Source organism: Elephantulus edwardii, unplaced genomic scaffold, assembly GCF_000299155.1.
Source record: "Elephantulus edwardii isolate Elephantulus edwardi_28Jun2011 unplaced genomic scaffold, EleEdw1.0 scaffold00313, whole genome shotgun sequence".
Lineage (NCBI taxonomy): Eukaryota > Metazoa > Chordata > Mammalia > Macroscelidea > Macroscelididae > Elephantulus > Elephantulus edwardii.
The window spans coordinates 459,046-475,560 of NW_006400063.1; the positions used below are offsets into that span (position 1 = coordinate 459,046).

Genomic DNA, 16,515 nt, shown 5'->3' on the forward strand with positions numbered 1-16,515 from the left:
CTTCTTTTGATACCTCCTGGATCATTTAACATTCTGCCGAAAGCATCCTTGATTATAGCAACTCGAGGTTTGAATTTGTTCTTCAGTTCCTTGAGCTTAAGAAATGCCGAACGAGTTCGGTCCTTTCGATTTTCTGACTCCAACTCCTTGCACATTTCATTGTAGTATTTTGCTTTGTCATTCCGTGCTGCCTTTTGGAATCTTTTGTTCAGCTCTTTAGTGTCTTGGATTCCTCCTTGTGCTTTGGCTTCTCTACGTTCCTGGGACCTTATTTTTTGCTAATTCCGGGGTCATATTTTTTGCCAAGTCCTTCAGAGCAGCCTGAACTTCCTCCTTCATCATCACCATTGACTCTTGATAACATGCTGTTCCTTGAAATTCTTCTATGTCAGCCAATTCTTTTTGGTACTAAAAGACTCCATATACTCCTTTTATCTTCTTTTCATTCTTCCTGAGTCATTCAATATTCTGCCCAAGGCATCCTTAAGCATTGCAACTCGAAGCGTGAATTTGTTCTTTATTTTCCTCAGCTTAAGAAATGCTGAGTGAGTTTGGCCCTTTTGTTTTTCCAACTCCAACTCCTTGCACATTTCAGTGTATACTTTGCCTTGTCTTCCCAAGATACCTTTTGAAATCTTCTATTCAGCTCCTTAACGTTTTGATTTCTTCCCTTTGCTTTGGCTTCTCAGTGCTATAGTGCAATATTCAGAGTCTCATTGACATCCATTTTGGTCTTTTCTTCTTCCTCTTTGTAATGACCTTTTCTTTCTTCATGGATGATATTCTTGATATCTTCCCACAACACATCATGGAAGTTAAAATTAAGATATAAAATGATCTCATGTAAAGGGTTAATGAGAGAAGTGCTGGGTTGGCTAACACTGAAAACAAGTGGAATATGCAAGATTAGAAGGGAAACAAATTGAATGTGAGCACTATATTCTAGTGCATAGGGGGTTTTTTTTCCCACTGGTGTTTGACTTGACCTATACACATACCGACACCATACCTTTATTCTGTTTTGTTGTTGGGTTGTTGTTGTTTTTTTCTGTCTCTATCACATCCTCTATTTATTCTGTCTCTCTTTGAAAAGAAAAGAAATAATTTAATTGAATATGCTATCATTTGTTTAGCACACAATTCCTGTCTCCATTTTGGCCCTTGGATTGAAAGTGACTAAGATAGAATGGCTTGAAGGTGAGAGTGGAATAATGCTTGTGTCTGTCTCATGAATCTCCCTCTGCTTCCGGTAAAGCATGATCTAGGGTGCCTACTACAAGTGTATTCTTATCTTTTTCTAGATGGAAACTTGGAAGGCTGTTAATGGGGTCTTGGAAGTACGTGCATTGTCCAGCTACATACAAACCATGAAAGACAGGCAAGGAATTAAAATTAATAAGCATACAGAATACACATTCACTAGAACAGACTCCTGAAAAGTTAAGGGTACTTTTTTCAATATCAGAGATAGCATAATATTTCTAACCATTTAATTTCTTTACTTACATTTCTCAAATCACTGAGAAATAGTAAAATATAGTTTCATATATGACTTTCCTTAGAATTTTTTTGCAATGATAAAGAACTTACCCTAGTTATAACTCTTAAGAAAATAATAATTTACCGATTAAACCTGCTCTAAATGGTGAACATAAAATTTTTAGCCATTAGGTTAAACATGATTTGAAACAGACATTTAGAATTTTTTTGCCAAGATCTAAAATGTTTTATCTGCCAAAATTTCATTCTAAATATTTCTTGATGACTCATGACACTTTTGATGTATATTATAATAATGCATAATATTTGGACAAAACCTTGATTGGAAGTACACTCTCAAATATCTGACAATGTGAATGGATAGAGTATGTTAAAAAAACCTTGAATCCACAATGCAATGTTGTTAGACCTGGTCAGACAAAATACTTCTTGGAGGCAAAGATGGTAAAATGTAATTTCTCACATTTTGGGAATGTTGCTAAGATGGACTTTTCTTTAGAAAGGGACATTATGTTTGGAAAGATGGAGGATCAGTGAAAGACAGGAAGACCATCAATAAGATGGACAGACACACTGCAGAAAGGGGCTTAAGTGTGTCAGCATTTCTGAGAATGGCACAGGATAGGACATGGATTAGATCTGTTGTTAAAGGGGTCTCATTGTGAGTTGTACTCGACTCAATGGTATCTATCACCACCACTAGCTGATATCTGGTTAGGTTAGTTAGCCCTTTAAAAAAATGTTGTGAAGGTTCATATGTAATTTGCTGTACAATTTCAAATCACTTTTCTTTGAAACAGAATGAGCAACATAAGAAATGACATTACTGGTGTGTTGTTTTGGTTTTTTCTTCTACACAGATCTGTTTCATCAAAGCTCCATCTCAGTTTGTGGAACATTGCTGCTTTTTTATGAAAAGCAAACTGCAAACACAATTCCATCTGACAGGATGTGGCCATAAAAGAGAATGCACTTTTAAAAAAAGATTCCTGGGATAATGAGTTTCAGATCAATGTGAACCTTTTTTGAGGGGACGAAGTCTAAAGTTTAAAGCACCTTTGTACATTGCTCTATTTAAAATTTGCATATGATGCTTCATAGTAGAGTGGTCTAAGGATATTTTCTCACCTTAGATGTTTAAATATCTGGTCTAAGAAAACTTCAAATTTAGAGAAAACTTTTAGTCATTCTTTATACATTGCTCATTAGATTATCCATATGATCTCAAATAAGATTTGAAAATAAAATCAAATGTGCAGAATAATGGCCAAACTGTATAAGTTACTCCAAGTGTGTAATGGAAAAGCTCCTGTCATACATTTTCTCTACTTGAGAAGTAGGCTTCTCACAGATGTTGGTGGTTGATTCAGTGAGGTTTGAATTTGTGTAATAATTTTATGTAAATATGTACATATAGTTTTATGTACACTAGTAGTTTTATATCGTTTTTTTGTACAGCTTCTCCAAATATCATTTCACAGATACATCTAAGGGACTAAATATTCAGAAATCAAATAAACTAAGAGTAATGAGAAGCAAAAACCTTACTAAGGTATTTATTTGGTTCCTTGGGTATAAAACGTTAAACACGATTTCTCCTCTATGCATTCCTGTGAGGTTATTACAAAAATCTAGTGAAAGTTCCACAGATATTATTTGTGAACACTAGTAGGTATTCTCACTTAATATGGCCTCATCCCTTTTCATGTATTTGCTCAGATAATTTTACCAACCTCTTTCCATTCCCCGATCTTTCTAGCCCCAAGATGTGGTTCAGACAAAGTAGCTTTAGCTCTCTAAACCTCTCCCTGTTTCTATTTCTTTTTCCCTTTTTATCTGTCTTGCTCTCTCTTCTTCCTGCTCTCCCCACTTCTCTTTCTCCCTTTTTACTCTATTTCTTTCACACACACACACACATATACCCTACACACACAAATAATCTTAATATTCTCTTATATTTGTCTCTGTACTATATAAATCACAAAGATAAGTGATATCGTGTTTTCTCTTTGAAACATCATCTGCAAAGACTTAGAGATCTGCTGTACCAAGAGACATATCTGTTGACAACAATTGCAGTAATTAACCTAAAAACTGGAAAAAATAGCAATTATATTTTCTTTAAATATTTATGTGAATGAAATTTTTCTTGAATACTACCTAATAATTTTATTCTAGAACAAATTATCAAATAAATTGGAAATGTTATATTAATAGCACATTATATCATTGTTTTATATTCTTATGTAATAAAACATTTTCAAAGTTATTTAGGAATGTAATATATTATTATTTTCACATAAACAATTATGGCAGTTGGAAAAATTAAAACTCACCACTTCTTCATGTCTGCATTTTCTCACATTGATTCCATTTATCTGCAATGAAAAAAATAGTGTAATATCACAAGGTATATTGTAAATAGAGTTTGCATTTGGTTGAACACAGAAATAAATGATGAATGTGTACCTGTAGAATTGCATCCCCAATAAAGAGTAATCCTGAAAGTTCCGCTATGAAATGAAAAAGAGCAATTACTTTAGTTTTCTTTTAATATAAATATATTTTTATAATGAAATAATGGTAAAGCAGACAAAGGAAAATAAAAATAGAATATTTGTGTCTAGTTATCATTTACAAAGTAGTAGCAGGGATGAAAATTTAAGGGTATTTGTATGACTTAGTGAACTTCAAATTTTGAAATCTATGCAAAGATATTTCTATTTAATTACACCATATCAAAAGCTTAAACTTGGTAAGAATTTTAGTACTCTCACAGATAAAACTATTCTTGGATGATTACCAGTGATATGAAGAGGAGAGGTCAGGGAAAATTAATAAGTGCATAACAGATCCTTATTTAGATAGGGGAAGGTAAAGGCAATATATACTAAAGAGATGACCAGACCTAGTGAGTATTGTAATTAATATCATGAAATAAAATGTGTGTGGATGATTTGATTTAAAATCAATGTTATTTGTAAACTTTCACTCAAAAAGCAACAAAATAGATTTCAAATAAATAAATGGTCACTATCCTTGGGAAAATTAAATTATCTCATGTTTTTATAATCCTGAGAAGGCCAATGCAGAAGTTTGATACTTAGACATTTATTCAATTTATCAATGGTGGACTCAGCTCTAAATTTAATTTTGAACATCAGACTGGTTTACTGATTTCAATCAGTGAAAGAGCTACTTTGTGTCCTCATGATTTCTCCCCTTACCTAATTTCACATGAAGGCAGACAAAAACTAAACAGTAAAATTTGAAATTGTCATTACTGGAAATAACTTGTGATATTAGGTTCCTTGTTTGTTTGACTCGTGGAATAACTGCATAGTTACTCAGCTTTTAACTCATTTCAACTGCATTGGCACAGTGATAGCAACAAGGGGCTTGAACATGGTGGAGATTGTGAGGCTGGTGACTTGAAAGAGTAAGGCAAACAATTGTTCATAGGGTGACTATGAGACCTAGTTGACCCAATGACACCTAGCTGCAACAATCCTGACAAGGATATCTGCTTTCTCTCTGGTTAAACTTTTACTCAAAAAACAGTAAAATAAATTTTAAATAAATATATAGTCACTCTCCTTTGGAAAATTAAATTCTCATATTTTTATATATGTTCATGTGTTGTTTTGGGGTTTTTATCCCCCCTCAGACAAGAGCTCTTTGTTGGAGTGACAAAGATCTCAGATTCTAAAGTCAGTCTAAAACATTTACTGTAAAGTTATATGGGATTAAAGGAGGGATTTCACTGTAGTATACTATGTAAAAATGATGTCATTCTTCAATTATGATTTATAGCATAGGGGTGCTATGTAATTATCTGCATACTTTACCTCTCTGTTCTTTGGATATTTTTGAAATGACAACAGGAATATTATGTTCTGCTCCTCCCTGGGGAAAAAAAAAACAAAACACAATACACACATTGTATTTCTTTTTATTTTTAAGGTAGCCACCTTTATAGAATAGGAATAACACGTTAAATAAACAGTAACTCGAATTTGAATAGACTCTGGGATTTCTCCTATATAGAGGGAAGGATCCTACTATTTAGAATGAGGAAAATCCTTTTAAACAAGTAATTATAAACATGAGATATAAAGTGGGGAGAAATAGTACACATATAATAGACAGACTTAAAAAGCCTTATCTGAGGTGATGTGGGTAGCTAGTATCCACCTGAATGTGTTCTGTACATTAAAGTCACTTAAATTTGGCAGACTACGTTTTTTTCAAATGATTTGTTGGTTTTAGCTGATTCATGGGACAAATCCTGATTTTTCACATTGTATTTTTATTTCCCTTTTTTCTAGGATGGAAAAGAATTTGTTTGTTTCATCTATGATGCCAATAAGTAATCAAATTCAATTAAAAAAATAAGGATGTAGAAAAATGAGGAAAATATGAAAATACATTTGCATGCTTATAAACAACTGCTTTTTATATTTTTCAGAATACTTATCACCACAGAAATCACTAATAAACTAAGAGGCATAAAATTATTATAGCTTTTGTGAATAAATATTTTTATCTGGCTAATTTTGCTAGTTTTCTTGTAATGGTAAATATTGGATTGGTCTGAGCAGAAGAAATGAGTTTACCAGATGATTCAAATGATACAAGAAGTATGAGGGAGAAAAAAAAATGGAGAGTAGAGCTAAGAATGTGAGATCAGAAAATGACTATAGAAGATTTCTTGCAATAATGGGTAGTTAATTCAGGAATACTGGGTAGGAGATGAAAGACCACATGCTAAGTAAATTTTAGGAGTCACATATAAAAATTTATGGGAGTGTTGAGTATACTATGGACTGCTAGGAGAACAAACAGGTTTGTCCTGGAGAGGGTGAAGCCAGAATGTTCCTTTGAGTAAAGGATTCTGAAGCTTCATCTGACATAATTTGGGCATGTTGCAAGGAGGGACTGGTCCTTCGAGAGCGACATCATGCTTGGGAGACTGGACGGACAGCGCAGGAGAGGAAGACCATCAATGAGATAGATCGATTCTGTGAGTGGAGTGGTGGGAATGAGTGTGTTTGAGACGCCGAGGTTAGCACAGGATAGAACGGTGTTTAGGGTTCTTTTACATAGAGTCGCTATGCGTCGCAAGTGACTCGATGGCACATAACAACAACAACATCCTGATAAATATCATATTGTTCATTCTGAGAATAGAAGAAACAATATATGATAACAACTGAAATTATAGTTTTTCTTCAAGCTTGTATGATAAAACATTAAAATAAAGCAACAACAACAAAAAAGCCTTGGTCAAAGGGTGACAGATTTTTCTTGGCCATAAAAGAAAAAGTATTTTAACACATGATGCTAGAATTTAAAGTCAACCTATCTGTTCCTGACAAATCTTAGCTAGTGAAATTTTCTTGCTATTGGTGAGCAACATGAGTCCTTCATGTCCTCACACTGCAGATGTCATAGGATGGTAGGTACCACACAGGAAAGGTAGCCACTATCATATGTCTAAATCTACATTATCAGTACTCACAAACATTAATCTAAAGTGGGAACATAGCTAGGCAGAAGAACAGGTATGAATAAACAAAAGAATGTCATTAACAACTATTCAAAGCTTCAATTATACATATATATCTCAAATATATGCACGTATACAATAGAACAAACAGAAAATATTTTGGACCTTACTTTGGTGGGACTCTGACGGCCTAGTGGCAAAAAAGAGCTGTGCTGCAATCCCTAAGACAAGAGGTTTGAATCCATGAGCTGCTCTGAAGGAGAAGGATCTTCCCCCATGAGATTTACTGTCTTTGAAAAACAGCTAGAGTGTCAGCTATGGGTTGGTTCCAATGCAACATTACACAACAATGGCAACAATCTCGGTTACTAGAGTCTTAAAAGCTTGTGAGAAGCCTTATAAGGTGCATCTATTGGTCTTGTCTCATCCAATTCAAAGAAGAACGAAGAAAATCGAAGAGTGATGTATGTAATTAGTATAACTCTGAAACCAGAAAAACTAGATCATGACTAAAATTTAGTACAAAAATAAAATAATAATTTTAAAAATACCAGATTTACTGTTCTGATAAAGTCTGATGAAACACTAAGTATAGCCTCGAGTAACCGTTTATGAATCTGCACTCAGCTCCATGGCTAGACATTTAGCCTATCAAGGGACAGGCCTGCAAGGTTAATAGTAGCACCAGGAATGTACACACTACTCAGAGCAAGTAAAAATTCAAAATTAAAAGGGAAACACTGGCCTGAGGTTAATGCTTCAATGGCAGAAGAAACGAGAAAGGAGGCCGAATGGAAATGGCAAGAAAATAAGGAAGAAATGGAAATAATGCTCTTTTATTACATCAACTATAATCAATGTCATGAAGTAAAATGTATATAAAAAACAGCACAGCTTTGTAAACTTTTAAATAAAGCTATATGGAAAAAATGGAATTTCATGCATTGATTGTAGATATGTAAAATAGTATAGCCATTGTGGACAGAAATAGTTTGCTGTTCCCAGAAAAGCACTAAAGGTAGCGCTTGCCATTAGACCTAGCTAACAGTGCACTCAGGGCTGAAACACAAGTAGCATCAATAGACATATGCATTCTTATGTTCATCACAGCCTATCCACAATAATAATAATAAAAATATGTAAATGGCTTAAATGCCTATCAATAGAAGAATGCAAAGTAAAAATGAAGTACCTACATAATATGGAATACTACTCAATGGTAAATATCACACATCAATAAACCTGAATAAGGCCATCTCATGCATCCATAGACATGCAAACACATGTGACACAGTATAGACAGATAGATAATAGAGATATAGACTCACATTTATGAAATTATAGAGATAGATAGATGATAGATGATAGATAGATAGATAGATAGATATAAGCTAATGTTTACTAGTAATTAGTAGGGAGGCACGGGGCAGAAAAGGAGGAGAAGGCAGAGGGAGGATCATTTCCTAGGTAATAAATACTTTTTAATCTAAAAATGGAAATGTGGCACCAATTGTGGGTGAAGTTTGTACAGCATGAATGATGGGACTGAGCTCAATAAACTCTTTACAGGAGAAAGTGAAAAATAAGAAAATGCTAGATTATATATGTTTTTGGTAACAATAACTACAACAACAACAACCACAAAAAGAGGGCAATGTAGCTACAGATGATGATACCACCTAGTTCTCTTGCTTTGATTACTCAACATCATGGTCTCATAAGATTAGTCAGTTAGTATGACATAGTTTTTAAAAGGCTATATTCTGTTTCCTACTTTGTCTAATAGTATAATGAATGGTGCCTGGGAGGTGAGGGTTGCATGTGGTTATCTAAACCTAAATATTAGTCATCATCTGAAACAAAATAGGAAGAAGTATTGGTCTACAGAACTAATTGTCTTCCTCTATGAGCCACTGTTTTCTTCATTTTGAGATAAGAGAAAATGGATGGTATCTATTTATCATTACAGAACAGTCTGAACCAGAATACAATAGAGAAATGCTGACCAAAAAAGAAAGGGGAAAAAAAAACCCAAACCAACTTCAAGTTTTAAAAAATCTAAACTTACTAGGACTTCTGGAGTAGTACTCCTCAAATCTTAATTCAAATGATCCATTGAAGTCAGCTTTAAACGGAGTAACAGTTTAGCCTATACTCTATAGTTTTCCACACTTAGATATCATATCATTTAAAAAATATATATCCATGTTGTGTAGTAATGAATTCTTGATGGGTTTTTTTGTTTATTTTTGTTTGTTTGTTTAATGACACAAATTGCTTCTTCTAAAACAGGCTTGGAAGCAGGAGTAGCATCTGCTTCCAAAAAAGTTTGTCTCCAGAAACTCTATGAACTTGGAGAAAAGATAGAAGTTTTGCTTTCAAGACTGGTTCATAGGGTTGCTATGGGTTGTCTATGACTCTACAGCACTTAACAACAATTGCTTCTTTAGCCATTCATCTGTTGATGGGCACTTGGATTGTTTCCAACTCTTTGCTATTGTAAATCATGCTGCATTAAACACGGATGTGCATATGTTTTTACACACAGACACACACACACACACACACACACACACACACACACACACACATCTCCAAGTGGTCATCAGCTATTTAGAAGACTTAATAATTAATAAATGGAAGTGAAACAACTTGAAGTGAAATAACAAAAATATTGACATAGTGTGAAGATTATAATCACTATTGATGATCACTATCTCTACAAACTGAAGAAAATATTTTGATTTACATGTTTTCAATTAAAAGATAATTTTAGAAAATATATACATATTCAATTTGTTTGCGATGCTGGGTTAGAGAGTCAATGGTCAGTTTTCCCCTCTCTTTTGATATATTTGATTATTCCTATAAATTGACCTCTGATTACCGCTTTGGCTGTTCAGCAGAGGTTTTGGTAAGTGGTGTTTTCATTGTCGTTTGTTTCAAGAAACTGTTTTATTTCATGTTTTCATTACTTCTAGTGCCCATTCATGTTCAAATAAGGTGTTGTTCAGGTTCCAAATGTATGGGTTTTTTTTTTCTCATTTATCCTCTTGTTATTAATTTCTAATTTTATAGCATTGTGGCCTGAGAAGATGCTTTGTATTATTTCTATGTTTTTAATTTATGGATGCTTGCCTTGTGACCTAAAATGCAATCTATTCTGGAGAACATTCCGTGAATATTGGATAAAAAGGTATAGTGTGCTTTTTTGGGGTGCATTAGCCTATAAATATCTATGAGATTGAGTTGGTTTATTGTGTGGTTTAATTCTTGAGCATCTTTATTGAGTTTCTTTCTGGTAGCTCTATCTGTTCTTGAAAGTGGTTTATTTAAGTCTCTAACTACTAAAGTTGTTGTATATTTCAATTTTCAGTTTTGTTAATGTTTGTTTTATACATTTTTCAGGTCTTTCATTTGGTGCATAGATATTTATTATTGTTATGTCCACTTGTCCTACTGACAATTTAAGCATTATGTCCTTCCTTGTCCTTTGTGATGGTTTTTGCATTCAAATTAATTTTACTGGAGATTAATATCTCTACTCCTGCTTTTTCTCTGGTTGCCATTTGCTTGGTATATTTTTCCCCCACTCTTTTATTTTTAGTCTTTCTTTATCTTCATTGTTCAGGTGTGTCTCTTGTAGACAACATATTGATGGATTTGGGGTTTTTATCCAATCTGCTATCCTTTTTCTCTGCAGTGGTACATCAAAACCACTCACATTCAGTGTGATTATTGAGAGGCAAGGTTTTATTGCTATCATTTTGTTGAGTTATTTTTTGGTGTTGTTGCTAGTTACTTTGGTCCATCCTGTTTTCTCTGGCACCTCAATCAGAAGGTGGTCTCTGCAATCTTGGTCTTGTTTTTACAAACTCCTTTAGGTTCTGTTAATTTGGGAATATCTTGATTTCTCCTTCATATTTGATGGAAAATTTTTCTAAGGACAGTATTCTTGGTTGACAGTTGTGTTCTTTGAGTGTTCAATATATGTCATTCCACTGTCTTCTAGCTCCCATAGCTTCTGCTGAGAAATTGGCATTTATTCTTATCTGTTCTCACTTATAGGTTACCCTTTGTTTTTCCCTCACTGCTTTCAGAAATCTCTCCTCATCTTTGGTTCTAGCAAGAAAACCTGACAGCCTCTAAAAAAAATGGAAATTATGAAAATTAGAGCAGAAAGAAATTAAATAGAAGACCAAGAAACAATTGAAGCAATCAACAAAATAAGGAGTTGGTTCTCTGAAAAGGTCAATAAAATCGACAAACCAGTAGCAAAACTAACAAAAGAAAAGAAGGAAAAGAAACAAATAATCCAAATAAGAGATGAAACAGGCAACGTCACAACATAACCAACTAAAATGAAAAGGCTAATATTAGAATATTATGAAAAACTGAAACAAATATGAAAACCTAGAGCAAATGGACAAATACTTAGAAATTCACAACTTACCTAAACTGAATTTTTCTACCAAAATTGAATACCTAAACAGACTCATTAAAAAAGAAGAAAGGTAAAAGGTAATAAAACAACTTCCAACCAAAAAAACCCTGAACTACATTCGTTTACAAGTTAATTTTATAAAACATTCAGAGATGAACTGTCACCCATTCTATATAAACTATATTCCAAAAAATAGAAAAACATGTAATTCTCCCAAACTCATTATATTAAACGAACATATCCCTTATACCAAAGCCAGATAAAGACACCACCAAAATAGAAAACTATAGGACAATATCTCTTATGAACAAAGATGCAAAAATACTGAATAAAATCCTGGCCAATAGAATCCAACAGTATATCAAAAATATAATTCACCATGACCAAGTGGGATTCATAAAAGGTACGCAAGGATGGTTCAACATAAGAAAAACAATCAATGTAATTCATCACATTAACAAAGCAAAGAACAAGAACCACATGATGCTATCAATTGATGCAGAAAAGGCCTTTGATAAAATCCAGCACACTTTTCTGATTAAAACACTTAACAAAATAGGATTAGTGGGGAATTTTTTCAATATAGTAAAAAGTATATATGCAAACCTGAGAGTCAACATTTTCTCAATGCAGAGAGATTAATTACATTCCCTTTGAGAACAGAAACTAGGCTAAGATGCCAACTATCACCTCTATTATTCAATATTGTATTGACAGTCTTAGCAATAGCAATAAGACAAGGATATAATATAAGAGGTATCTAATTTGACAAAGAAGAGGTAGAATTATCTCTATATGCAGATAACATGATAGTATACTTAGAAAACCCTAAAGATCAAGCAAGCAAACTACTGGACACAGTTGACCCATTCAGCAAAGTGGTAGGATGGAAGATCAAAATACATATATCAGTTGGATATTTTGACAGTGACTTACAGAATACAGAGCTGGAGCTAATCACAAGATTAAATACTTGGGAGTAAATCTAACCAGAAGCACAAAGGATATATTCATAGAAAATTACAAAACATTACTACAAGAAATAAAAGGAGATCTGGATGAATGGAAGAATATATATTGCTCATGGATAGGAAGACTCAATACTGTGGAAATGACAATACTACCAAAGGCAATTTACATGCTCAATGCAATTGCAATACAAATATTAATTTCATTCTTTGGTGAGATGGGAAAGGCAATCTTCAGTTTCATTTAGAATGGAAAGAGGCCCCAAATAAATAAAGTTCTCCTTAAAAAGAGAAATAAGGTAGGAGGCATCTGATTCTCTGATTTAAAATCATAATACACTGCCGTGGTGGTCAAGATGGCATGATACTGGTACAATGACAGACACATAGATCAATGGTATAGAACTGAGAACTCAGAAATCATCTCATATACCTATGGACAACTGATTTTTGACAAGGAGACAAAATCAGTTAAGTGGGGAGACAACAGGCTTTTTAAAATTTATTTTATTTTATGTACAACTTTAAGTACATAAAGGTTTATTTCCATAGGCCTCAGGAAATGGGTAGAAGTCACAGGACTACATGACTATGTGTTTAATGACAGCCTTTTAAACAAATGATATTGGCAAAATTGGAAAACTATCCGTAAAAGAACTCAAGCAATATTCACAGATCACTTCATACACAAAAACCAGCTCAAAGTGGATCAAGGACCTATAACTAAAATCAAGGACAATAAACTTCATTAGAGAAAAGCTTGGAAGAACTCTAGAAGCCCTACTCCACAACATGAACAGTCTTCCAATCATCCTGAAAAGCCTTCAACCAAAAAATAGTGGATAAAATAGATTAATAGGTTAGGGTTCTAAGAATAATATCTCTTTGCACTTCCAAAAAACTTCTCAAACAACATGAGCAGTCTTCCAAGCATCCTGAAAAGCCTACAACCAGGAGTGGATAAAATAGATTAATGGGTTAGGGTTCTAAGAATAATATCCATTTGCACTTCCAAAAAACTTCTTTAAAAGAGTGAAAAGGGAAGCCACAGACTGGGGAAAAAATATTTGGCAATGACATGTCTGATAAGGGACTTATATCTAGAATTTATAGAACACTTGAACACCACAACAAGATACAAATCCAGTTGAAAGTTGGGCACAAACTATGAACAGACATTTCACCAAAGAAGACATTCATGGTGAAGAAACATTAAAAAAGTATTCAAAATCCCTAGCTCTAAGAGAGATGCAAATCAAAACAACTATGAGATATCATCTCACCCCAGTAAGAATAGCAAAATTCAACAGAGCAGCAAACAGCAAATGCTGACCAGGTTGTGGAGAAACTGGAACCCTTATTCACTGTTACTGGGAGTGTAAAATGGTGCAATCACTATGGAAGGCAGCATGGTGCTTTCTCAAAAGTTGTAAATGGAAATACCATTTGATCCAGCAATTTCACTACTGGGAATATACCCTAAAGAACCCAGAACTTCCACCCAAGCATGTATATGCACACCTATGTTTATTGTGGCTTTGTTTACAATAGCAAAGAGTTGGAAACAATCCAAGTGCCCATCCACAAACAAATGGATAGAGAAGCTGTGGTATATTCACAAAATGGAATACTGTGCTGCATTGAAAAACAAAGAACTCATGAAATAATACACAAAATGGGTGACCCTAGAGGACATTATGCTGAGTGAAATATTTCAGTCACAAAAAGACAAATATTTTATAGTGCCATTTGTTGTAAAACGGGACTGACATTGGGGTTGGAGGGAACCTAAGAAAAAAGGTGATAAATAATATATACTGCATTGAAACAGATGAGGGAGAGAACTGTTTAAAAGGAATATGTTGTTGTTGTTGTTAAGTGCTGTCGAGTCGTAGGCAACTCATAATGATCTCAAAAATGAAAGTCCTCAACACTTGCATGACTTTCATCCTTTCTGCAGGTTCATAAGGTTTCTGGAGGTTTTTATGGAAGTAGATGCCACTCCTGCTTCTAAGCTTGTTTTAATTGGGGAGCTCCACCAAACAATGTCCACCATAGAATAAGGTTTTATTTTCATGACAAGATTACAGAAAATTAAATGCATATTAATGTAGACTGTGGACTGGAGGGGACTGAATAACAATGAAAGAATTTTTTTTTTCTTCAAACAGAAAAACAGACTTGGTGAGGGGTGGGCAGGGAGGAAAATGTACAACAATGAATGAATGGAGGAAAATTAAATGGAAAGAATATGCTGTAAAAATATATGTTTCACTAAAAGAATTAAAAAATTGAAAAAAGAAAACACATACTTAAAGAGAATGGAATTTTCCTTTTACTTTTCAAAGAGAAGAGTGAACTGGGGGTGGGCAGGTTGGGCAGGGAGAAAAGTGCAACAATGAATGAAAAGAAATCCAAAGTCTCTATAAACTTTATTAAAATTAATAATAAAAAAATTTAAAAAACAGAATGGAATTTACCAAGGCAAAGATCAGAGTTGAATGTTGGGAAAGCAAAATTAAATATTTTAAAATAAATAAATGAATGAATGAATGAATGAATGAATAAATAAATAAATAGATAGATAGATAAATAGATAAATAAATAAATAGATAAATAGATAGATAAATAAATAAATACATACATACATACATACATACATACATACATACATACATGAAAGGCAAGAATGTACAATATTTATGTATTTTTAAAATCTACTTGCGGGATATCCAAGATGGCGGTGGAGGCAGAGACAGCGTGGTGAGCTGTGGGAGTAGCGAACCACTTAAAGCAGGGCCATTATGGCCTTTGACAGACTTCGGCTTATTGATAATTGAACACTTAAACAGTTGATGACTGGCCCTCAGTGAAGATCAAAGCTCTACAACAGGAATTCAAGGATTCCCAAGTTGAAATGGGTGAGTCTCCTGGCTCCCAATTCCCGCCTGCAGATCCCGCACCACACCACACAGCCATTGCAGCTCCATGAGATTTCCACAGTCGGAAGGAATGGATTCCCTCACCCAGGATGGATGCTGAGCACCAGCCCTCCTCAAGACTGGTACAGTGAAGCCACCACACTGCCGCAAGGTGGACTTGTCTGGAGAGAATTCTTGGAGCCAGGATGGTGGCTGTAGGGGAAGCGGGTGCCTGCTGGCTGCCCGCACAAGAGGTGCCGCGCACCCGCCAAGCGCCCGTGCGGCAGGCCATGCAGCAGGGTGGGGGGAGCGCGCCTCCAACGGCCGCCCCCGCTGATGGGGGGGGTGCGCCTCCCGCAGGCCTCCCGTGCTAGGGGCGGGGCGTGCCCCGCTGGCCCCTGTGTAGGAGGTGGGAGATGGGATGCATGCCTGCCATCAGGTTTGGGTTTCCTTGGACAGGCCAAAGAAGACGATTACCTATGCATTGTACAGGTCAAAGAAGACTATTACCTATGCAATGGATTGCTGAAAATCACTGTGAGTCTCTGATGACCTTAACAGTGGCAGCATGCACAAGAGGACCGACATCCTAAATGCACCACATATTTTGTTCTGTTGAATGCTTCTGCCAAAAGATGGTTAGACCTGGGGGGAGTCTGTTCACAATTCTCAGGTTCCCTTTATCATATATAAAGGGGGAGGGCGGTGACACCTACTTCAAAATATAGTATGACTTATGAGGGGGGGTAAAAGTGGCAGTGCTGGAATTTGAAACACTATCCCTGACCATAGAGTCCTCAGTCAGGCGAGGGGACCAGACTGGGAGGGGGAGTATACCAGGCAGCTCCTGGGGAGTGTTGCCTTGCTCGGGATGGGCTGCCCTCAACCCCCGGCTCAGGGCAAGCTGTCGTGGCCCTCTGCCTGGGGCAGGCTGCCCTCGGCTCATGGTGAGCCATCGTGGCCCTCAGGGTGAGCTCCTCAGTCCCCAGATTGTGCCATCTGACCCCTGGGTGAGGAAGGAGAAAGAAAAAAAAAGAATGCCTAGGGTATCCAATGTTACCTAGGCCACCTTCTGCCACCCTCCCCCCCAATAAACCTGAAAGCAATACCCTCAAAGCCCTTTATTTGTAACTCACAAGTTTGTTCTCTCTAGGTTTGCTCCCTTTCCTATAG

The 16,515-nt window shown here is 35.3% G+C and overlaps 1 protein-coding gene across 1 annotated transcript in view; it reads right to left on the bottom strand.

The window, feature by feature from the left end:
- SNTG1 (syntrophin, gamma 1) overlaps positions 1–16,515 on the bottom strand; it is a 481,189-nt gene that overhangs the window by 399,312 nt on the left and 65,362 nt on the right. Inside the window, exons 4-6 of the mRNA XM_006901168.1 lie at positions 5,349–5,406; positions 3,970–4,013; positions 3,837–3,878 (exon numbers count right to left, since the gene is read on the bottom strand). Coding sequence (XP_006901230.1) covers positions 3,837–3,878; positions 3,970–4,013; positions 5,349–5,406 — 144 coding nt within the window. The remainder of the gene's footprint in view (positions 1–3,836; positions 3,879–3,969; positions 4,014–5,348; positions 5,407–16,515) is intronic.